Source organism: Protopterus annectens, chromosome 5.part0, assembly GCF_019279795.1.
Source record: "Protopterus annectens isolate FY-2018-M chromosome 5.part0, PAN1.0, whole genome shotgun sequence".
Lineage (NCBI taxonomy): Eukaryota > Metazoa > Chordata > Ceratodontiformes > Protopteridae > Protopterus > Protopterus annectens.
In genome coordinates, this window is record NC_056735.1 from 277770528 (window position 1) to 277797085 (window position 26558).

At 36.2% G+C, this 26558-nt stretch overlaps 1 protein-coding gene across 2 annotated transcripts in view; it reads right to left on the reverse strand.

Moving 5' to 3' along the window:
* The window catches only part of ADGRG2 (adhesion G protein-coupled receptor G2), a 465660-nt gene that overhangs the window by 52412 nt on the left and 386690 nt on the right, over positions 1–26558 (reverse strand). For both annotated transcript variants that reach the window (XM_044072249.1, XM_044072248.1), the window contains one exon: positions 8178–8327. In XM_044072249.1, the coding sequence (XP_043928184.1) occupies positions 8178–8327 (150 nt within the window). The remainder of the gene's footprint in view (positions 1–8177; positions 8328–26558) is intronic.

The window sequence follows — 26558 nt, forward strand, 5'->3', positions numbered from 1 at the left end:
ATTAATATTTATTACTTCAGTATTTTTATATTATTATCTTTTGCCTCTCTCTTTCTTTTGCTGTCAATCATTCACATTACATGTCTTCTTTAGTTAATCCTGTCTTCTCATTATGTGGCCAAAGTATTTGCTTGTTACTTTTATTATTAGGCCTTCCAGTGAACAGTCTCAGTCTATTTCCTTAATCACTGATTGAGGGGACCTTCTTCATGTCCAAGAAATTCTCAGAAAAGTTTTCTTAGCAGAACATCTCAGAATCATTGATCTTCCAGCGCACACGGCCTTACTTATAGTTCAGTTCTCAGAGTCATATGTTGTTAAAGTATGAGGCGCACACAGCCTTACTTATAGTTTGGTTCTCACAGTCATATGTCGTTATAGTTCGGTTCTCACAGTCATCTGTTGTTATAGTTCGGTTCTCACAGTCATATGTTGTTATAGTTTGGTTCTCACAGTCATATGTTGTTATAGTTCGGTTCTCACAGTCATATGTTGTTATAGTTTGGTTCTCACAGTCATATGTTGTTATAGTTCGGTTCTCACATTCATATGTTAAAGTATGAGGCGTACACAGCCTTACTTATAGTTCGGTTCTCACAGTCATATGTTGTTATAGTTCGGTTCTCACATTCATATGTTAAAGTATGAGGCGCACACAGCCTTACTTATAGTTCGGTTCTCACAGTCATATGTTGTTATAGTTTGGTTCTCACAGTCATATGTTGTTATAGTTCGGTTTTCACAGTCATATGTTGTTATAGTTTGGTTCTCACAGTTATATGTTGTTATAGTTCGGTTCTCACAGTCATATGTTAAAGTATGAGGTGCACACAGCCTTACTTATAGTTCAGTTCTCACAGTCATATGTTGTTATAGTTTGGTTCTCACAGTCATATGTTGTTATAGTTCGGTTCTCAGAGTCATATGTTGTTATAGTATGAAGTGCGCACAGCCTTACTTATAGTTCGGTTCTCACAGTCATATGTTGTTATAGTTCGGTTCTCAGTCATATGTTGTTATAGTTCGGTTCTCACAGTCATATGTTGTTATAGTTTGGTTCTCACAGTCATATGTTGTTATAGTTCGGTTCTTACAGTCATATGTTGTTAAAGTATGAAGTGCACACAGCCTTACTTATAGTTCGTTTCTCACAGTCATATGTTGTTACAGTATGACCACTGCAGACAATGTGATGGCTTTGCTCCTTAAAATCTTAGATAGATTTGCAAAAGCTTTCCTTTGAAGAAGTAGTTTTCTTTTAATTTCATGGTTGCAATCACTATCTGCAGGGAACTTTGAGCCCAGCAAAATAAAATATGTCACAGCCTCTACTTCTTACCCATCTAGTTACACAGAATCACCAGGGCTAGATGACACTATTTTAATGTTTTGATGTTGAGCAACAAGCCAGATTTTATACATTCTACTTTCACTTTCATCAACGGGCTCTTCATCTCTTCTTCACTTTTAGGTATTACAGTGAAAATTCCGTCATGTTTGATGTTAATATTTCTCCCAGCAGTTTTGGGCCTAGTATCTGATTCTTCTAACCCAGAATTTTTCATGATATATTCAGTGTATAAAATATATAAGGAGGATGACAATACACAGCTTTGTCATACTGCTTTACAAACCCTGTACGAGTCAGTTATTCCATAGCTAGGTCTAATTTTTGCTTCTTTCATTTGTATCCATTTCTGTAAGAACTTGCCACAGTTTGTTCTATTCAACAGACTTGAAGGCTTTAGAGGAGTAATTAAAGCAGATATAAATATTTTTATGGAACTCTCTCTACATCCAATGGATATTGGCAATTTAATCTATGGTGCCAATGCCCCTTTTAAAACCAGCGTGTTCATCTGTCAGTTCTCATTATATAGTTGCAGATTGGCTTGCAAGAGTATTACCTTGCCAGCATGTGAAACAAGTGCAAAATTGTTTAAAGATTTGTACTTATTTGTCACATTACTGATTTGCAATGAGTTCTAATACATTAATAACAATCAAAAAGAAAAAAAATCTCAATAACACTTTCCATTATCATATACGTGCATTTTACATGCAATTTCTATAAACTCTGTTCATTAATCTTATGTATAACATTCCTACGAGCTTACTTATTTTTTATCTACTTGGGCATTTATTTGCATATATTATTCCCAAGTGTATAAATTTGTGTTTTTTTATGAAACTTACTAACATTGTCTTTTATTGATCCCACTTCTAGGTTTTTATTTCCTTTATGGTATTTAGAATATCATTACAGCTGGTTTTAATCTTTGATTTCCACTTCTGTGTAATTGTCTTTTGGCTGCTAGCAACATTAAACGTAATAAGATCTTACTATATCTTGGAATTTCTAAACCTATAAGCTAAGTCAAATAATTATTTCCTTAGTTAATATAATAAGTTATCACAACACCTATGTCAGACCATTCTGTATGGAGTCTTTAAACTGCGTTACATTCAAACATTCCCCAAAAATGCATCTCCAGTTTCACTGCCATTCCCTTCATATCTCCAGCGTGTGCTCTCCTCATGAGGAAAAATCATCTGAAAAAATCATCTGAAGTCAACTCTGAGTATAAAAATGCCTATGTAAATGTCGCCATGCTAAAATCCTAAATCTTCAGGACTTTGTAGCCTATACAGAGGCCTTACAATTGTCCTCCTACTCTTCTTTTGTAATTTGTTATTCTATTCCACCTCCCAATTTTTTCTAATCTCCTCTGATTGGTTTGAAACAAATACAATTGCTGGATAATTTGGGTGCCCGTTAGCATTGATCCTTTTGCGAATGGAGTATAACCAGACCTTTTCTAATCCAATGACAACTATTGTGTTTCCACATTTGCTGGCAAATTCCAAGCAGCACTGCTACATCATTAGTTTGTAGGATATTCATTTTAAATGCCTCAGCTGGAATTCTATCACTTTCTAAAGAAATGTATGGCAGACAGTTTAAATTTATCAAAGGTCCACATTAATATGTCAATCCAATTTCTTTGAAAAAATACATTTTTTGAGAGATGAAGGTAAGACTTGTTTTGTCATGTACCTAGATGTTTCCAGGGCATTCTATTCTTTACATCATGATCAAATAATTGAATGTTTGCAATGATTAAATATAAATACATATGTCTTGGACTAGTTAATAGAATGAGAGCAATGTGTTAACTTTAATGGTAAAACTTCTAGGTGGTTCCCTGTTGTTAATATGTCAAAAATTGCAACTATGGCATTGATTAACTGAATTGAGCTCATGAAAATTTTAAAGTGTGAAAAAAGATTAAAACATTTACATTTTTACAGAAATATTTATAGGTTAGTAAGAGGTCATTTATGTAATGCATTTTCTATAGAAGAAATGTTAATAGAAGATCCATATCTTTCATTAAATGATTCACCTGTAGGAATGCAAAAAGGGAATTTTTGTTCAGAACAAAAATTAACAGAACTTAAAAGGAGAGATGGTTTTATTACTCAAAGTACACAGAAATTGTGGAACATTCTTCCCTAAGGATTAGGGAATCAGAAACCCTGAACATTTTTAAAAGTCAACTGGATAAGTATATTGGGGAGAAGTAATAGTTGTATGATACACAGGAGACTGCCATAATAAAGGTCTGGCTGACAGATGATGGCAAGAGATTAGTTATGTAACTATGTAAAGTTGTTCTTAACAAGACGTTCTAGGGCTCATTTAACTTCACTCTCCTGAATGACTAGTTCTAGATCAGAGAACATGCCATCATATGTATTACTAATCTTAATGCCCTTCATAAGGTAGTTTTTTGGTATAGTTCTGCCACATCGGCTTCATATCTTCACTTTCTGTTAGTGCTATCCCCATCTTTTTTTTTACCATGCCTATTTTTACCCAGAGGTTTCTCTTAACATCACCAATTTTCCTGAAGATATATTTTTTCCATTTTATTGTATTGTTCCAATTCTTTACATTGTGCACTTTCATATACCTCCTTATGTCTTTTCTTTCCACTTTGTACTCACTTTGACATAGTTGTCTCTTATCTCCATTGTCTTTTGCTCTCCTTCTTTCCTTGGCTAGTTCTAAAGTATCAAGAGACAGCCATTTTGTCTTCTTAAACTTCTTTATTTTTGGAATATATTTTATTTCTTCCCACTGGACAATAGCAGCAAACTTTTGTCCATAGGTATTCAGGCACTCTATTCGTTAGGTTTAATCCCTTAAAACTATTCTAGATCACCATTAGATTTTTAATTAGAATATTGTTGAGCTCATACCTAGTTTGCCTGGATGTTTTTTGTTTTCTTTAATTTAATACTAAACTTCTTCTAAAGCGTTGGTAGTCTGAGCCATAGTCAGATCCATGTCTTATTTTTTGTTGGCTATACAGAGCTTTTCCATCTTTGACAATAAAGTATACTGTCAATCAACTACGACATGCATAGTCAGCTTGATTTTAGTATTGGCCATCTGGTGAAATCCATGTATAAAACCGTATCATACACTGTTGAAACAGAAAGTTTACTATGACCAGTGAATTATCTTGGCAGAATTCTACTAGTATACGTCCCACTTAATTTTGTACTCTAAGGCGAGGTACAAGGATTTACCACATACTTACTGGAATTATAGTTTTTAATTCCACAAAAATTAAACTGAGGTAGATTTTTTTTGCCTCTAAATCATGCTTCAACATAAAGCTATGTTAGAAGGTGTGATGAAAGGAGGTACTGCAAGCACAGCTAGCTGGAATTTTGTAAATAATTATATGTCATTTGTGAATATCAACATGATTTATATAAGCTGCTTGTGTTGCAAATGTATTAGAACTGTATGTCATGTGTATATCAAACTGCTTTGTATAGATGTTTGTGTAGAAAAGGTATTTGTAAAGTGCTTGTGTTTAAAATGTGTCCACAGTGTGCCCTACTGCAAGAGAAAAGAAATGTACATGCATTATTGTAACTGTTTAAATGTATATGTTAACAGAGAAAACTGGAGAGGTAACCTCAGTCCAGCAAACATTAGAAAAATATCTGAAATTAAATTACTTTATAGGCTAGGCTATAATGATGTTTCAATGCAGCTAGAGCACAAAATCTATACTAGGAAGCTTTCTGTATTGTCTTTGGGGTGAACTAATTGCTACTTTGGAAGCATGAAGGAATGCAATTGTTTTATGACTTCCAGCACCTGCCAAAGATCTGAGCAAAAGCCCTTGCCTAGGTATTTTTACATGTAGATGCTAAATATTGCCAGCTGCTAGCAATGGGGGGTTGTATGAGAACTAGAAGTCAGATGATCAGAAATGATGTCATACTGCAAGCTATCTCACCAGTAATATTTTAGATATTATTTTGAGAGAAGTCTCTTAGTAAGAATTCTGCATTCTGTCTTGGACCTGACAACAACAAGAACCATTCACCACATCATCTGCCTTGCTCTAAGTAAAGTTATTAGGGTACAGTAACTCTCTTACATACATTCAAGAATACAGTGAAGCTTAGTTTAGATTTTGTTTTTCTTTATTTGTGTGAGCCTGTACTGCAATGTTATTTTAAATATTTTCTGTGGTTTTGAACTCTGATGTCACTGTGAATATATACTTAGTATTTCTTTGTTCTTTTATTATATATCATTAAATATATTTAAACTGTTGATTGTGGCTGATCTGTGTAGAGATATTTACATTTTGAGAGTACTTGCATATTTATTTGGGCCACTCTTAATAGCCTTGCTCTTCATCAACCTACCATTTATATTTGTATTAATATTACACAGTAAGACTGGACACCCTTTGTTAAGGGCGCTAAAGTAGCTGATGAGGAGTGACTGGTGGCAGTAGTAACTACCTTATAGGCTGGGCAGAAGGTGGCATAGCTAGTAAACTTGTGGCAGCCTTTCCCAGGTGTGTGTGTGTGTGTGTGTGTGTGTGTGTGTGTGTGTGTGTGTGTGTGTGTGTGTGTGTGTAAATCAAACCTCAAAGAGAGTGTGGGTCAGCTACTTGGGCAGGGACACAAAGTACTGGTTGGAAAGAGAGGGTGCTGGAGGTCTTCTCTTGGTCACTCAGCTGATGTCTCAATTCTATAGCTGTGTCAGTGGGGAGATTTATTAGGGATTTGGAGAAAGAGGGAGAAACCAGCTCCAGACTGACTGTGGTCTCTGTGTGCTCTTAACGGAAATTGCACTTGATGCAGAGGGCTACATCTGGAAATACTGTGTGTGTACTTGTTTCCTCTCTGTGAATGTTCCCCACTGTTGCCAGTGGTGAGGATTGAGGCTCCTTGACTACTGGTTGGCAGTGGTGGGTCATCACAGAAGATTTTGGTGCTTTTTACTCAAAGTTCATTGGAAATGATGATAAACATTATGTGACATATTCAATACTTATTTCCATTAGCAATTTAAATAATGTTTCACTTAGACTACCACCAATAATTCAGATTTAGAACATTAGTGATCTAAGGAACAGCAACACTGTAGTGCCACTCTTGTACTCTTGTGGCTACTAAAGGCTACAAATTATTTTCACTCTGCTAAGTTACCTTTCAATATGTGCTATCTATACTGTGTCGTTTTCTTCAGTTAGCGATTCTGATTAGACTCAGATTCATTTTCTCTGGTGCATAAGGATTTATAAACCAAAGTAAAATACCTTGTTTGGGAGGGGAGTTTTCACACAGGATGTGAAAACCACACTTTCTATATTTCAGGCTTACAACCCACTAGAACTCATTCTCCCTGAACCTCTTTCTTCCTGTGATACCTTTGTAGCTACCATTCATAGTACACTTCGTCATGCACTTCAAAGTAAACATTAACTCAATAAACAACAGATCATATTCAAATAATGCCACTAGGATCTTACCATGAATGGCTCTGCATAATGCAGAATGAGTGGGACTACTGCCATATAGACCTGTAACTTTTAGTGAAATGAAATCATGTGAATTGCTGGAAAGTTTTTTTTTTAATGGGAATACTATCATACAAACACCTAACATTTAGTGAAACTGAATTGTGTCAAGTACTGCAACAGGTACAAATAAAGTATAAATAAAGAAAAGAAAATAGTGGACATGTATGCAAATGAGCAGTTAAGTAACATAAGAGAAGTACAAAAGCATTAGGCCAACACTGGGTGCTCTCAAATGTTACCCATTCATCAACAATCTCTAGATACATGATATAATTCTTATACTACAAAGATTTTACATGGGATAGGTGTAATATTTTTGCCAATTTTCACATGGGATATGTGTAATATTTAGTCAACGTCCCATGTTGTTACTAATGTTTTAACATCAAAATGTGGATATGTACCAAAGAAGACAATACTAATAAAGGCATCATCTAGTGCAAAATACATGTTAGGAGAAAACCAGTCCATACCGCTCAACTGTACAGATTTTTGCAGAATGGCAAGATTTTTGCCTTATATTTTTGGTTAGTTTTTCATTAAATTGTGGTTTTCTGGCAAATTACTGACAATGTATTAAAAACTGAAGTCAAAAAATAATGATAGACATTTGAGTTTCAGACTCCATACCCTTCAGAAAATTCATGCTATATTCTTATGAACTTTCTAAGTTTGTAAGAGCAATATTTAAAAATTATCCCTATTTTTGGGTCTTTATCCCCCTATTATTCATGGCTTTGTTCTCTTTAAGTGGTTGACAGGTATGAAAAACCACACATCTTATTTATTTTATTTTTATTTATTTAACATTTATTTACTAGGAAAGTCTGACTTGGAACAAAGCCAATTTTCAGTGGAGGCCTGGGGAGAAATGCTCCAGACGCATGTCTTTGACCTGTGGAAGGAAACCAGAGCACCAGGAGGAAACCTACATGAACAGAGGAAGGACATGCAGACTCTGCACAGAAGGCACCCCAGCTGAGAATTGAACCGGAGAACCACTTGCTATGAGGCGACAATGCTACCGCTGCACCAGTGCACCACCCAGTGGTATATAAAAATGCTGGAAAATACTCTTTAGCTGTGCCCCATACAACAATTAAACTGGGCAGACACTAACCTTAAGCTGACATTTCCAGCTTGTAGACATGGTTTTGATCCATAGTTTTGACATTTTCCAGGTTATGCAGTAATTATATGGGAGAGAGAGCATCACAAATGCACTGTATGTTTGCAACAGAATGCAGTCAGAGTGAATGCAATACGTACCATTAGAATGGTCTGAGTAGCTTTTGTTCATCAGGAGGGTGGAGGAACAGTTGGACAGGCTGTTAGACTGCAATGAATTAGTAGAACCGGTGTCTGCTCCACCTGCTGCGACCGGTGGGACCTTCTTTGAAGTGGCCGTCTTGCTCCAGTCTATAAAATGACAAAAGTTACAGATTTCTCATTATTTATGTTTCATACGGCTAAAATGAATGACTCTTAGATTACATTTTTTATTGCATTTTCTATGATGTACAGCCACTGTAGTAAACCTATGTTACTTACACATTGGCACTACAGCCTTATTAACTATAACATTCCAGTACAGCGCGCTGCAGAGCACATTGCAGCATTACAGTACTGCATTTCTCATAGTTCATAGTTCATAGTTTTAGTACTAAGCTAACTGCCCTTGCGAGCCATTTTAAGCCTAGCCAATTATCCCTTGTGAGACTGAAACCCTGCACCTTGTGTTTGTAAGGCAAACACCTTAGCCATTAAGCCACCCTCATGGCTCAGTTTTTAAACAAACCTAGTATCAGCACAGACTCAGAAAGAGAAGGGAGTCCTAATTAATATTAAAGAATTAAGAGCATTATTTTAAAAATCATCAGGCAGTTTATGGCAGAAGATTAAAGCTATGAGGTGCTAATGAGTTTCAACCTGTAGTCAATGGTTTGATTCTTTCATTCTCTATTTTCCTACTGCACTACTTGGAACAAGTCACTTAACAGGACAGTACACCCAGGCCATTCTTCAAAAAGATGCTTGTACCTTATGGAGCCACACAGTTAACAAATGAATAAAATAAAAATAAATAATGCCACTGTATGTGGCAGGGTTATGGAGAGCTCACACATTTATCCACTGTTGTAGCTATTGTTTGGTAACTTTTTGTTGTGCCCTCATATCCAAATAACTCCTCTACCTTCAGTAAAATAGTACTTACCCACCTTTGCCATATTGTAGGTAATTAAGCCATGATAAACAGAGAGACTGCCATCTTAACTCTTCAGTACAAGTGCCTGAAAGTAGTATACATACATTAGTGCCTATCATGGATTAACTGTGGAGAGTCTTTGTTAGAAAAAAAACTTACACTGTCTACAGAAAACATGAAAATTAGACATGGAACTTACAAGCTTCTTAATTCTAGGAATGGAAGCATTCCCACTGAATTGTTTCAGGTCAATGTATTTCCATAAGACAAGTAAATGTGGTTTACAGTTAGCTGTTTTAAGCTAGCTGACTAAAGGAACAAGTACATTTATTTATTATTTATTTATTGGAATTTGTTTACTGGGAAAGTCAACTTGGCCAAGCATAGCCCATTTTCAACGAAGGCCCAGGGAGAAAAGCTCCACTAAAACATTTGGAAAATACAAAGCACCACAGAAAACAATATTTAGAGTATGCAAAGCACACGAGGAAAAATATTACAAAGTAGCACATTTAGAATATATGAAGCACAACTATATAACTTTGATTAAAACATAGTACAATTATTGTTGGCATTGTAGTACTGGTAAATATAAAATGCCTAGCAATCATATTATAGGACAGGACAGAATTTTAAAATTCATTAAAAGGCTGTTAGAAGCCATGTTACAGGAGTTATAGTATATAAGAGGAAAAGTTGGGAAGGTATAAGAAAGCACTGGGAAGAATTTGATAGTGATTACAGTAAAGGTGAAGGGGTGAAAGTAAATAATGAAATAGACATACAGGACAGAACAGAAAGATGCTAGTAATAAAGGGTGAACGAGAGAGAGAGGGAGTGTAGTGAGGCAGTGTATTTGAGATGGATAAGAGAAGAATGCGTGTTGAAATAGGAGATTATAGGAATAATAGGAGGGCACTAAGAACTAGGTTATGGAAGGAGTAGGCTTGGTGTGATTACAAATCCAATTAGAGTGGAGGTGAGTGTGCAGAGCTGCTTTGAAGGAAACAGTGCACTGAGTGGTGCAAAAGGCTAGAGGAAGGATGTTCAGGTTTTAGCTATAACCGAGGAGTATAGTAGTTGACCAGCAGGTAGTTTTGGTTTCTGAACTTGGAGGAGGTGCTGGTTTTCTGATCTTAGGGACCTAATGGGATTATGGTGGGAGAATAAGGAATTAAGGGCAGGGCAATCCTGTGGTTTAGTAAGTATTTTGTATATGATATTTAGCTGGAGATATGTAAGACAGTTGGGGAATTTGAAACAGTTTAGAATTTTTAGAGGCGAGCAATTGTTGTTTGTTGCAAATATGGATATTTTTAGTTTTGAGTTATTTTGTGGGAGGAAGGGAGGTTGGTTAGCAATGGGGTTCCATATGCAAGAGAAGTAAGTAGATAGGTGGAAGTAGGGTTACCATATTTGTTTGTATGTAAAAGTGGACTAAAACTAAAGACCTTTTTTTTTTGCTCCCCTCTTAGGTTGAAAAAGGTCCGTGTTTGGGGATTTTCGATTGGCCCGTATGCCGGTATACGAGCCAATCAAAATCTCGCATAGAGGACCCTCTTCTGTTCAATGCGGAACATCAAGAAGTTCCACACTGAACAGAGCTCTGCTTTTTGATTGGCTTGTATACCAGTATACGAGCCAATCAAAACCTTGTACAGCGGACCCTCTTCTGTTCAATGCAGAACATCAAGCAGTTCTGCACTGAACAGAGCTATAAAAGCCAATCAAAATCTCGCACAGAGGACCCTCTTCTGTTCAATATGGAACATCAAGCAGTTCCGCATTGAACAGAGATCCGCTTTTTGACTGGCTTGTATACCAGTATATGAGCCAATCAAAACCTTGCATAGTGGACCCTCTGTTGTTCAATGCTGAACATCAAGCAGTTTTGCATTGAACAGAGCTCCGCTTTTTGATTGGCTCGTATACCGGTATATGAGCCAATCAAAAACACGCACAGCGGACCCTCTTCTGTTCAATGCAGAACATCAAGCTGTCAAAAAAAAAAACAAAGCGGAGGAAAGACTCTGAAATAGGGATGTCTGTTTTTTGAAAATTCTATGATTTGCTCGGGTTTTAAAACCAGGACAAATCACAGAATTTTTAAAAAACACCCGGACAGGAGCCCAAAAAAGAGGACATGTCCGGGGAAACCCGGACGTATGGTAACCTTAGGTGGAAGCAAGTACTTGTTTTGTAGGGAGGGAGAAGAAATTTTTATGTCTATACACAAGTCTGAGTTTTTTGGGCGTCTAGCTGATGTTGTTGGGCAAGGGTAGGTCAGACTTTAAGTTTTCATTAATTATGACACCTAGCAGCTTAGTTGTTGTTGTGTCTTTCGGCTTTTCCCGGTTAGTTATCACCACAGCGGAACTCCGATCCGCTAATGATTGGTAGTTGATTTTTACATGCCGAGTTACCAGCCCTGACGCACAAGCTTCAACGAAGGTATGCCCATTCATGTACATCTCCATGCAGAAGGCGCTCTAGGTGAGAATCGAACCAGACAGCATCTTACTGTGAGGCGACAACGCTACAGTAGCACCACCACCGTGGGTGTGGGTAACTATTTCAATTTTTGAGTTGTTCAGGGAGACTATGCTGAATCTGGATTTGTTGATGGGAGTGTTTTTCTTTGGAGTGAATATAATGAGCTTGGTTTTATTGGGGTTTAAAGACAGGTAGTTATTGTGCAGCCATGTCTCTATGGCAGTGAATGCAGATTGAGTGTTTTGTTGTAACTATGTTGAATTTTTGGCAGAGTAGATTATAATAGAGTCATCTGCATATTGAACAAAAGACCTATGTTGAAACAATACGTGGAGGTTGCTGATGAAAACATTAAACAGAAGAGATTCTAATATGGAGCCTTTGGGGATGCCATTGGGGTTGTGAATATATGGGGATGTGGAGAGTTGCTATTTTACAGCATGTGCTCTGTCTGATAGGTAGCTTTTGAACCAGCTGAGAGACGGAGTAGATAGTCTGATGTTAGTAAGCTGAGGAAGGAGGAGTGAGTGACATATAGTGTCAAAGGCTTTAGATAAGTCCAGAAATAGAGTTGAGACAATCATCCCAGAGTCGCAGGCTTTATTGACTAAGTCCATAAAGGATATAAGAGCAGCTGAAGTATTATGGCCAGGTCTAAAACAATGTTGAGTTTGAGAAAGGATTTGATTATTGAGAAGGAATTGTAGAAGTTGCAGGTGTACACATTTTTCTAGGAGTTTGGAGATGGGGGATAGAATAGCTATAGGGTGGAAGTTGGAAATATCAGTAGAGGTACCCCATTTGTAGAGATTTAGGATGAATGTTTTTTTCCAGAGGTTGGGAACACAGAATTCTTGGATGGACCTATTTATGAGTATACTAAGTAAAAGCCTCAGCTTAGTCATAACAACAGACCTAGCAATCCCAAACAGAGGTAGAATATATGTAAGTGTTCATTTGAATGTAACAGAATGAAACGTAATGTTAACTGCATATTAACATTTCCTTTTGCTATATTTTAAGCTATTTTCTTTTTAAACTCTGTAACAGATAAGTTTCTGTCTACTACATAATGCTACACCCTCTTTAAATTAACTGTCACTGAAAGTCCATTGCTCTGCTCATGCACATTTTGGGATGAATGTGCACAAATAAGATCTTGTTTACTGTGTAATATGTTCTTCTTTTTATTACATTGTATTGTTTCAACTCTGTATATAACTGATTTCTTATAAATGCATTATAATGATCTGTATTTACTTTCTTTCCAAAGGGCCAAGGTTGTAGCCAATCCACTTATCAGATTTATAAACTGAAAAATAATAAATAAATCAAGATAAGTCAAATGTGGGAGAAAACGGTGGCAAATTTATTCTAATGAGCAATTTTTGCAATAACGTGGGCTGTACAGAACATCTGCTGTTCAAAATATGGGTGGTAAGTGTTTTTCCCAGTGGCAAAAATTTTTTATATGTGGAACAAGGACTAGACATCAAATGAGTGACTTGAAGTTAGTTGCAGCTAGACAAAAAATAGCAGACTAAAACCAAGGTGTCTCTTTGCATTTCTTGATAGGAATAATATCATTTTTGTGTAATATTCCATAAAACTTCTGATTTTGGTTTACATTTCTGGGATCAAACAGCTTGTCTTAAATATCCAGTGACTCCTGAGTAATTATCAGGCATGGAATTCTTGCCTTTAGGAAATATAAAGCTAGTCATATTTGGAAACCCTGAAATGGAATAATCGGATTTTACACTTTTTTTTGCTATCTACATGGTGTTACCCCAATGGTTTCCCTTCCTTCACCCAATCAATCTTTATGTTCATCAATGCAGAATGAAAACTAGGCTGCTCACATCCAAGCAAGAACAGTTTGGCCCATGTTCTACTCATATAGATAGCTTAATCATTCATTTGTTCTCTCGGAGAGGCAAAAGGTGCATAGCATGGAGCGGGCCAGTCTGCCGGACCTGGTGGCCTCCCCTTCTTTCTCCCTCGAAGCTCATATTTCCCAAGTACACTTACTAAAGCTTTGCAAGTGCTGGTTAAGAGGAGCATGCATGCTTCCGCCCACATGTACATCCTTTCACCTTGGCATTGCATGCTGGGGCTACACATATAAGGGTTGAGCTGCACACCCACCTCCCTCCTCCCAAGATGAGCAGATAGTGGCAGCTCATTGCCATCCTAAACACCCTACTCTCTCCACTGCACTTCGTGCTGGATGACTATAGATAATGTGGGTTTCAGTGCCACCTTCTTCCCTCCACATCTCACAAGTGAAAGCTTCTATTCAGTTTGATTTGTGGAAAGTGTCATTTTTTGCACCTTTGGACATAATGAGCTTAGACCGAAGGTTCAACACCTCTATTTATGCAGTGGATTTCTACTTGCACCTACAGGTATACTCAGCCAAATAACTTCTTAAGAATTTACAGAAAGGTATCTCCAATTATTAATTTTATTGTACATCAACCAGCCTTTAAACTGGCTACTTAATTTCTTTCATGAAAAAAAAAAAAAATATATATATATATATATATATATATATATATATATATATATATATATATATATATATATATATAGATGTGTGTGTGTGTGTGTGTGTGTGTATATATATATATATATATATATATATATGTACATACATATATAACTGGCACTGTACTGACAGTTGTGAAGGAAAAGGTCACAAAATTCCTCAGGCTATATAATAATTAATAAAATGAGGAAATGCTTCAAATTGCTGCCTAAGAAAATTTCCAGATTTGATTTTTGCAATCTATTACAATGCAATACAATGCAATGAAAAATAAATACATTTTTAACTGAACAACACAATATGTTCTATTTTATTTTGCACATTTTCTTGAACAACTGTATGCGTTTGAGAACACCTTGACTGCTGATACCTCCTACATCCTGGTAACATTGGACATTGTGAGCTTATTTACCATTATTCCCAATGACATTGGTTTGGGCTTTGTCATTATAAGGAGAGGTGCTTTTTTTAGAGAAGGATGTTATGACATGTATTAGTCATTTGCTGACGATTATTCTGCACAACAATGTCTTTTGTTTTAATGATGTGATATACCATCAGCGCAGGGTTGTTGCCATGGGAACACCCTGCGCCAACAGCTATGCGAATTTGGTCTTGGCAGAGTGGGACCATGAATTTGTTATAAATGCTAATAATCCCTGGTATGAGCAGGTATTATTTTACTGCAGATTTGTTGATGACGTGGTGTTTTTGTGGAGAGGTAGTGAACAACAGTTGCATGATTTTATAACATATTTGGAGTCTACCACAGGTTTTTTGAGATTTACCTCACATGTAGACATGAAATGTATTGAATTTTTAGATTTGAAGGTAGAATTAGATGCTGAAGGCAGGCTGACCACGTCATTGTTTCGCAAGTCTAGCTGGAGGAATACCTTGCTTGTTAGAGACAGCAAGCACCCTGCACATGTTTTTCAAAACGTGGTCAAGAACCAAATTCTAAGAACTTCTAGATTATGCAGTAGTGAAGAAAATTTCTGTCACAGAAAGACAAAAAAGTTCAGAACTTGATAGAGCATGGTTATAAGGAAAGGGAGATATATGCAAGCACTGGAGATCTAGATGTTATTCTCAGGAATAAGGGGAAACTATGGTTCTCTGTTGGGTATGCCAACAATCAAAAAAAGGGGGGGGGGCTTTCAGCCCCTCTTATGTCAGGGTCCCGCACAGATTTAATTGTGACAGTAGATATATTTGTAACATTATACGTGACAATTGGAAAATGCTTTTAGTGGATAAACAGATAGGAAATATACTTGGCTCTGTACCTAGCCCCGTTTATGTCAGGGTCCCGCACAGATTTAATAGTGACAGTAGATATATTTGTAACATTATACGTGACAATTGGAAAATGCTTTTAGTGGATAAACAGATAGGAAATATACTTGGCTCTGTACCTAGCCCCTTTTATGTCAGGGTCCCACACAGATTTAATAGTGACAGTAGATATATTTGTAACATTATAAGTGACAATTGGAAAATGCTTTTAGTGGATGAACAGATAGGGAATATAGTTAGCTCTGTACCTTGCTTTAGTTATAAGAGTAACAGTAACTTGAAAGCTCTGTTATGTTAGAGACCAACTAATACACGTTGTTTTAGATTTCCATCAGAAAAGAAAGGTACATACCCTTGTAAAAGATGCAAAGCATGTCCTTTTATAAATACTTTGAATAAATTTTCACATCCAAGTACACATAAGGATTATTTTTATAAAGGATATGCTACATCCACTACTAGAAATGTGATATATATTGCAAAGTACAACCATTACACTTGTTTTTATGTAGGTAAAATGAACCAGATGTTTAAACGACTTTTACAACACCAATATGCTATATGTAACAGTTTAACTCAAAGATATGATGACTGATATAAGACTGAAGTCTACACCAACAGAATATTAACAACCCCATGAAAAAGATATTCAAAGACAGAAAAAGACCTACATTCTGAGGATATGGTAGTATGAACACTTCCATCTATACTTCTGCCAGGAGTATTTTAAAAGTTAATTACAGATCACAGGCCTTCACTCAGAAATGTGAGATGAATATTGAAGTACTGGGTTACAAGTTCACAATTGTATAATTTCCTGGTAGAGAGAGTAATAAAAAAAAATAAAGTTCATTTGAAGATGTCAGATTTGTTTCAAAACAATGGTCTGAACTGAACATGGACTTTATGGTTCGTGACTTATAAACAAACATATTTTTAGGGAACAGTACAGGAACTTGAGTCTCAAGTGCTTAAAAACCCTTGTATTGAAGCCAGGCATTTAACTGCCCTGTAGCTTGTATAAGTTGCTGGTGTTACACAAATTCAAATAAGAGTTCAGGTAAGCGTCCATTAGCAAGGAGCAGGAGAGGGATTTTAAGAATACGGAGCAGGAGGGGGATTTTAGTGTTAGAGAGTGGGAAGGCAATTTTCAGGTTATGGGAGGGAGAGGGGAGTTTTAGAGCAGGGAAGCAATTCAGGACTTTAGGTTTATGGAGAGGGATTGGAGTTTTAGGTTTAGGGAGCGATTTGGGACTTTTTGGGTTAGGAAGGGGGAATGAATTTTTTACAGTAAAGAAACAGAGTGGGAATTTTTAAGTTTAGGTTCTGGTAGGATTATACAGTTTTATAGGGTTGGAGTTGGGAGGGCTACAGAGAAATGAAGATCTGGTTAGTGGGAGTTCAAGCACTTGTTTTATCTGGCAAGTGGCAGTAAGCGAGTGTGTTGCGAACTGCTACCACTCCAGCACCTGTGGTAGGCCCTATTTTGTGCCACAGTACATGACTGCAGACAGTTCCAACATGTATAACAAATATGTTTTACTGCTCTCACCATGGTTATAGCCACGGTACATAAGACATGTTCACTATCCTGGAGTGCCTGTCACTGTGATGACTGAAAATGGCCATCATATTAGTAGCCAAAATCCCCAAAACTGTGCAAAACATTTTAGCTTCAACAGTTGGAAAGTAGCATGTATGTGGTCCTCAAACAACTAGGCTAGCAGAGGTTTATTGGTACAGTTGGAAAGGACATAATGACTGCTCATACTGAAGTGACTCCTTGGAAAAACAATTTGCAAATATTTCTAAAGGACCATACAGCCAATCCACATTTACAACTGGTCAGTCTCACAAGTTTACTCTAAGAAAATTAATTCAAGAGAAAAATTCCCAGTCGAACAGAAGTATTTTCAAACTTGACTGTGTAATGAGAAAATTAGGATGTGACAAATAGTAGTAAAAGAAAAAAAATGCATCAACGAGACATTCTGTGGAGCAGAAAGACAGGGATAATTTTATTAAAATAGTTAAGGTCCAGCAAAACGTTTCATGATTACTGTGAAGAGAAGCAAATATATACGAATAAATATTCCTTTCAAAGGACTGTGCAAATGTTTACAATATATATCTGACTAAACTGTCCTTTCAAAGACTGTGAAAATGTTTACAGTATATATATGACTAAATGCTCCTTTCAAAGGACTGTAAAAATGTTCACAATATATACGTCTGACGAAATGTTCCTGTCAAAGGACTGTGAAAATGCTTACAATGCATTAACTAGTCCTAATTTAACTGGTACAATGAATGATATAGACAGATTTTCACAAAGAGCTAAATGGAAACCTTACTATTTAAGAGATATCTGATGTGAGACTGCCTGTTGCACTCATATCTTCAGTATAGGTATTCAGCTAAGAATTTCCTAAAAGGTCTTTATGAAACTATAATTTTCATTTTGGTGTTATTTACAAACTTACTTTTGCTTGAATGAGATTCGTCATCCGTAATTTAACACTACACTAATACCTCATTACTGTAGTACAACATGAGACCAACATAATAACCTGGGGGAACAGTGACCAGCAATTAAATGGGTAGAACACAGCTACCCATCCTGAAGTAGAAGATACTATATGGGACTGACAAATTATTCAGTCTTCTACCTGAACCACACTATTGTATAACATATATTATGCACATGACAGTTAAATGATTTTTACATAGAATCATGCACTTTCATGAGCTACTTTCAGAAAGCCTTTTGTCTATTCATATTTACACCTGCAGAGGGCATACTTGACTCTGATGGGTTCTCTTTTCAACCTTAAAAGGACATGCGTAACACAAGATCAGACCTTTAGTCTTCAGTTCTTGTGCAACCAATATCGGGAATAGATGAGACAAAGCATCTGAGGCATGGACTAAAAACACAAATCTGGGTGTGTGTGAAAAATGGGTCAAGATAATTCAAATTTATGATGAAGTGAAGCTATGGCAAATTTCTATACAGCAAACAACTATTTTACATGGACTAGAATCAAAACAGTATTCACACTTATGAATCTATTCAAAATAGTACTAATGCAGCACAAGGTAATATGGCTGGGATTAGAAACTATGAAGGACTGCTAAACCAAAGTCCCGCCTAGCTTTAGAGGTCAAGACAACATACAAGATAAAAGCTTTCCCACTTGAACACAATGCAGCATTACACAATAGGCACACCAAATCAAAAATGTTTGCTTAGGGAAGGAGGTTCCTAAGATGGTGGTGCCTTGTGTGGCAGTGGCCTCTCTGGCTCCCATCGTGCGTCCTGTGTTTGTGTAGGAGTTGTGGCTTTCTTGGCAAGTTTTGTTTTCAAGAAGTTTTAGTTTGTTTTTGTACGCTGTTTTTTTATGTAGGGGTTGCTAATTGATGTCCATTTGTCATCCATTTTTGGAGTCGGTTTGTAGGGGCCAGATGTGTTGTTGGATGCAGCCATGATGTCCTACTTGGATCACTCAAATTGTTGAGTTGTTGTTGGACGCAGCCATGATGTCCTACTTGGATCACTCAAATTGTTGACTTTTTGGGGTGGTCAGTCTGGTTGTGGACATTCAGACTTTTGGGTGAGAGTTTTGCCAGGGGAGGATGGGTGGGGGAATGGTTGTCTGCTGGATCCAGATTTGGTTTCTGTTGGTCGGAGGGAACTGGACTGGACAGAGATTTGGAGCATTGCTGGTGTGGAGATGTGGTGGATGATGGTGTGGATGGAGAAGACTGTGGTCATTGAGATCGTGAAGATTGTGATAATTGGCTTGGCTGTGGCAGTTCAGGCCTTCAGGTGGTAGAAGCTCGGCTCTTGTCTAGAGGTTTTTGATTTAATCTGGATCTAAATCTTAAGTTTACATCTGTGTTTTGAGTTTTGTTGGTAGGAAGGGGTTCTGACTGGGACTTGGCTGGAGACAGTGGAGTTGGTAAGGATGAATGTGGTCACTGCTGGGCGCCACTGCGAAATGAGACGAGCATGGCTGGTGAAGCTTCTGTGCCTAGGATTGCTTGAGACTCTGCTGTATATGTGTTTATTGCCCTCCTGCAAAAATGTAAAAAAAAAAAAATCTTTTTGTTTTTATTTTTTTTTTACATTTTGAAGTTTCAAAACTTCAATCTTCCAGTCTTGACCATAAGAAATTTGAAGTTTTGAAACTTCAAAATTTAGAAGTAGACCTGTGTGTATATATATATATATATATATATATATATATATATATATATATATATATATATATATATACACACACACACACACACACACACACACACACACACACACACACACACACACATATATATGGATCAGCCTACTTATTGCCTACCCATTTAGCAAATGATAAACCAAATTCCTTGTATTTAGAAGAAGAACCAATGCTCCTGCAAGGACTTATAAATGGTAATTATGAAAAACACAAAATCGTACACTGGAAAAAGGAAATCAAAGTTTACTGCTTTTGTCAATGATCAGACTTCAGCAGAACTGACTACATATACAAATTACAGACCCCTAAATACATGTCCTACATGACATAATTATATTAATCAATGCATTAACTAAGACTTTATAAGTGTATTCCTATTATTTACTCATAAAATGTTAATAAAATTTATAAATATAATGAACTTAAAATTCATTAGGCCCGTTTTATCCTTTTTGTTTTAAAAAGACTTTCAATATTAAGATGTCCATTCAATCCAGGTGGTTATTTTTTATCAGTTTTGTATTTTAAATCACTAACCTGTTTTCATATAATGGAAAAAGGAAATCAAAGTTTATAAAACTTTTATTCCTCAGTTTACCGCTTTTGTCAATGCTCAGTTTTCAGCAGAACTGACTACATATACACATTATAGACCCCCAAATACATGCACTATGTGACACATTTATACTAATCAATGCACTAACTAAGACCTTCTAAGTATATTTGTATTATTTACTCATAAAATGTTAATAAAATTTATAAATACAACGAATTTAAAATTCATTAGGCCTGTTTTATCCTTTTTGTTTAAAAAACAAAGTATTAGTTTAAGGGTGTGCACACACAACAAAGTATTAGTTTAAGGATGTGCACACTTATGCAATCAGCATATAGTACATTTTTTATTTTTTATATTTTCCCCTAACAGATTTCTTTTTCAATTGAACTGTACAGGTTATAGGTCAAATTAAAGGTGGGAAAAGTTTTGAAATGATTTACTGTGGTCTCATTTTTTATATCACAAAAACCTGGCATTTTAACAGGGGTGTGTAAACTTTTTATATCCACTGTATGTACATCTTCAAATATTGAAGTCTAACCCTCCTAAATAGGAATAATTGCCCCAAACAGACAGCTACAAACACAGGCCTTATCTAACTTAAAGTTGAGATAGTCCATTAATACACGTGGAAAAAATCAGCGAGAGACCTTACTGATCCAAACCACAAGGACTGTGATCAACAAAATAGTTTGCCAGTAACTTATTCAAGCCAAAATAGCAATTGTAGCTGTGATGCAACTTCAGAAAGCAACAGATGAGAGTTCAGTCAAATGAATCCAATAGAGCAAAAGCTTTAATAAACCAAAAACAAAGATGAACACGAGCGCTTTCGCCTGGTCTTACCAGGCTTTTTCAAGTGTGACAAAAACAATTTAAAATCAAGCCTCTTATAGCTGAAATGCAATTAATTAGCTGATAAGTTAATACATTAATTGTTTCGAAGTTGTTAGTGATCATGTGCTGATTAAAAAATGATGGCAAAGTGCCCTGAAATTCTAATACCAATAGTTAATAAATACTTTAAAACACTGAGAAACTTTTGTACAGGACTGCAAACAATCATTAATACAACAATATTTGAAAGTCATTCTTTAAAAATTCTTTTTTTAAAAAAATATTGTGTGTGTAACATCAATGACTATCCGCAAATAAAACAAACCTAAGTCCCTATAAAATGTTGGACTAATTTCTCAAATAACATTTGCTGTTTGACTGGAAAATGAATGAATCAATACCAAGAGGGTGTATGAATAAAGTTAGCAGCAGCTTCATGAAATAGATGCTTAGATGCATTAGCAGCAAAAATCAGATCCATCTAATGTTGCAACATAAATTAATGTTTAACCCAGTATTAATCCATAGAATTAAATAAACAAAACAAATCAATTACAGTAAAGGTTGTAAATGCTTAAAAAAGTACACCTAGGAATAAGTGTATTTAAAAGTGCAATAAAGGTGCTATTAAACATTCTGTATAAATAAAAATAGGAAATAAATACATTAAAGCATGTTTCTTTTCTTTTTAAGAATGGGCGCCAGACTAATGCTGTCATTAAGTCCCGGGTGTTTGTTGCATTTAATTTTAGCTGCCAAATTAGCTCCCTAGTTTCAAGAAGAGTTTCCCAGTCTCCTCCCCTTTGATCTTGTCGTATTTTTTCAATAATAAAAAATTTTATAGACATTTCTGGACATACGAATAAATGCTTATAAAAAGCATTAGTTTCTTTGTGCTTACTGATTTCATATAAGTGGTTGTAAATCCTACGCTTTAATGGCCTTTCGGTTTTGCCAACATAAAAAGCTGGACAAACTTGGCAAAACCCTATGTAAACTACTCCAGCCGAATTACAGGAGTAGCGGTCATTTGCTTTCAAAGTGGTGTTTCTGGAGGGGATGGGTACTTGGTCTGTTTGCAAGATGTAGGGGCATTGGTTACATTTACCACAACTAAAAATACCAAGTCTTTCAGTGAGTGTACTAACCATGTGCAGCTGCTTGCTTTGAAAATTTTGCTCAAAAATACCCTTGAGATTGGTGTCCCTTTTCCTAGTAAACCCAATACTTGTAGGTAGTTTACTCGCCATTTCCTCTTGTATAATCACCATTGGCCATAAACTTTTAATTGTACTTTCGATGAAAACTGCATCTTGTGTGTAAGTGTATACAAAATTCTTCTGGGCTAAAACTTCAGTTAATGCCTTATTGTTTGTTACTTCCACATGAGTGCCTAAAAGTGGGAAATAAAATTGGTCTCTTTTGGTTATAATTTCCATTAGTAATGTTTGAAACAAGTTCAAAGGATATCCTCTTTCTAAAAATAGCTTTCTGAGAAAATCTACTTCCTTAAGGAAGAGTTGCGTGGTACTACACATTCTCGATGCTCGAATGAGCTGCCCCTTAATAATACCTCTTTTAGTGTAAGGGGGATGACCACTTTCAAAATGTAAAAATGTGTTAGAGTAAGTACTCTTCCTAAAGATTTGTGTAAGAAAGCCTGTTCCACTGGGGTCCTTTGTTAATAACACATCTAAGTAATGCAGTGTCTTATCACTAATTTCGTAAGTGAAAGTAAGAAAGTCAGTTGGTTTATTTAGGTGATCCATGAAAACCAGAAATTGTTCCTCGGAACCTTCCGAAAGAATACATATATCGTCCAAATATCTTTTGTAATATTTTATGTGCTGTCGCCAAGTTGTTGAGTGAATGTGAACCATCTCCCATTTGTGTAACACAATATTAGCATAGGCGGTGGCACAAGGTGCGCCCATTGCCACACCACTTTTCTGCCTATAAAATTCTCCATTACTAAAGATGAAATTGTTATGCAAAACAGTGTCCATACAGTCGATTATTAAATTAATTAAATTACTACTTAGACCTGTTTCAACGGCCAACATCTGACCAAACCAATCCAAACCCTGAGTGTGGGGTATGCTGGGAAACAGTTCTACAATGTCTATGGTGGCTAACAAAAGATTAGTATTGTCAACGTCGACAGAAAGAGTGGTCAAAAACTCCCAAGAGTCCTTACACACGTGTGGCAAACTGGTAACATATTTTTTCAGATGATGATCCACAAATTTACTGAGAGGCTCAGTAATGCCACCCGCCCCTGTTACAATAGGACGAAATTTCAATGGGTTAAGCCCCTTGTGTACTTTGGGGATACCAAAGATCATCGGGGTTCTAGGCTTAGGTACCAATAAATAATTATACAATTTTTCATCAATTACCCCCTGCATTAGATGGTCGTATAAGGAATATTTGATTTTGTCTACTGAGATGTTTAACTCATTCAATGAAACTGGTTCATAAATACTGGTGTTTTGTGATTTTCGTAATCCTGTTGGTACATAAGCACAATACCACCCCCTTTATCAGGTTTCATTACCCATACCTTTTCAGCTTTGATGATGTCTATCACTGCTTGTAGGGTAAGGGGAAAATTAGTTGGTTGTTCAAAATTGTGCCTGCTTAAGTTGTCTCTCCAAGCCCTTTCCACCATCTCCTCAAATATTTTCAAAGTTGGATGAGTGGGAGGATTAATGGTACTTGCCCTACTCAATGTGTTAATGTAATGTCCTTGATTTTTTAAAAATAAGGATAAATTCAAGTTTCTAATGAACATTTTAAATTCTATTAACAATTTAGGTAAATAACTAGGTCTGGAGGGAACATAATGTAAACCTTTAGTGAATAAATCGAAATAACTCGAGTTAATTATCAGATCTGTATAGTTAAAAATCGTAAAATTGTTCCTACTAATAACTTTACAAGTTAGGGTTTCATCCTCAATAATAAAAAAATCGTTGGAACTATTAAAGTCAAAGTTTACTTCATCTATGTGCGCCCCCTCCTCCACCCACGTTGCTGATAGAGATTCGTTTTCCCCCCTGTTCTGCCCTGGGGGACATGAAAACCCTGCTGTGGGTTATTTAGTCCTTTTTGGGCAATCCGCTCACTCCTTCTGGGCAACTCTTGATTAAAAATATCATGCTGTTCATTAAAATCCTCAATATTCTGTACATCAGTGTCAGGCCTTTTACTTCTATTTGGGGCTGGATATGCAAACCCCTGTCTGTATTCGTTTAAATCCCTTTCTAGTTTCTTGGTCTTTCTCTCTAATACTTTAACACAATATGCGTCTACTTCTGTGAAGGTGTCATTGTATCTTTTTTTATGTGCCAAAAAACCTTTGTTTTTTGTAATTTTTTCATCCAACCGTGTCAATTCATTAAAAATACAGTTTGCTTTACTAGAATAATCATTTATCATCAGTTGTAACATTTCTAGCCCAGTCCTGTTGAACAATTCTATTAATTTGCAATGCAATTCGGAGCCCTGGTGTGCATTGTTAGGAAAACGGAAACACCGCAAACCTTTGGGCACCCGCTCTACCTTGATGCATTCATTTAAATAATTTATCTCCATCTGTGCATTTTTGTATGCATATAATTTAGTTTTAAAAATGTCAAGCTTACTATCAAGTTGCTCCACATGAGCGTCAACAGTACCTGCTTTGAGCCGAGGTTGTTGCTCAGCCCATGCTTTAAAACAAAAATTGTTGTCCTGGTGTATATGCAGCTGTTCGCTTCCGTTAAAAGTGTTGCTATTCCGCAAAGCACCTGGTGTCCTTTCCATGGTAGGTGAATGGTTCCTTCCAGTTACGCCCTTCGGCTCCGTCTGTTGTTCACCATTCTTTTCTTTACTGGTGATGTGTTGTTGGTTACAGGGAATTGAAGAACTACTTGCCCTGTTAGAATCCGCCAGTGTTTTGTTCAGCTGAGATAAAAGAGCTAAAACCTAATTGAATTCCCTTCATTAATACACGTGTTACTAGCTGTACTCCTACTTACATTAATTGGTGTTTTTTTATCTTTATTCCCCTCCCAGATGTGAAAAAAAAACTTGCATGTTTTCAGAAACATTAACTTTAATACTGAAGAAACCATTGCTTTGGCTTTTTTATTGCCCTATAATCAGATTGTCTCCATGAAAACAAAAAATGCAGTCCTTACCTGCAGCCTTCTAAAGACAAGCTGAAACATTTATTGTTAAAGAAAAAACTTTTCATTACATCAAGTGTTCTCTTATTTATTTGTTTCCACTTAAAACCTGTTATTAGATTAAGCCAAGGGTCTTAATCCAGACATTCACCTATGCAAAAGTAAGAGAAAACATATGAGCTCTACATATATTATGATCTGTGTACATTTGCACCCCACCCCCACATCAACAACAAAATATTACAGCCTGTTAACTTAAACATGCTTTTGTCTAGTTTTTTTCTCTTTTTGCATTTTGTAATGTCTATATTTCTTAATACTAAAAAGAAGAAAGAAAGAAAAGAAAAGAAAAAAGCATCTGTTTACTTTAGTATTTGTATCACATACAACAGTAACTAAAATGTTTTATTATAAAACATGTAATTTAGATCATGACAAGTGTTAAAGAAATACTGTTAAGAACAGAAATTGTTTTACTTAAAAGCTGACCTTTTCCTTCCTCTTCCCTTCTGTTTAGTATCATTTCAAATATTAATGACATAAAGTGATGCAAATGCCTTTCAGTTCCCCACAGTTTTAACAAATCCAACAAAAGTCCATTCTTTCCACTTTTTCTTATATTTCACAAATGCAATTGATGCTTTGTAATCTCATATTTATTCCCTAATTTCTGTACTGCTTATCTTCTTCTTGTTCATCTCCATCTCCCAACTCCAGACACTGGTTCAATTCATAAGTATTCCTGATTATTCTAGTTAACTCCTGTGATTTTCTCTAGCATTTTCCTATAGAACATTGGAAAAGGTTTCATTGGCAGTCTCTCCATGTGCTTTATTGTCAGACAAATGAGAAGTATGGTCCCCTTCTGCGTGATGGCTCACTTTTTGATAAAAAAGTTTTGCGTTTTCTCCTTAGCAAGGTCTGCATCAAAACATGACTTCAATTCTCAGGGAAAATATTCTGGAGGCAGGTGGATACAGTTGCTAGAAACTCTCACCTGCCTCTCGACATTCTTTGATTGCTGCGATACATTTGTTTCTTTTCTGCCTGGTGTACAATGAATAATCATTTTCCACAAACACTTTACTGTCTCCAACTTTTAATACTTTGCCTTTTTGGCACAATTTTGTCAGGATTAACTATTTCTGCTGGTACGGTTGCATCTTTACTAATACAGGCTGTGGCTGCTTTTACATGGCCAGGTTTGGCGCATAGACACAATGTGCCCTTTCAATTAACAGGTCCTGCTGTGGCATACCAGCCCAGTTGCTTATCTGTGGCTTCATACAATT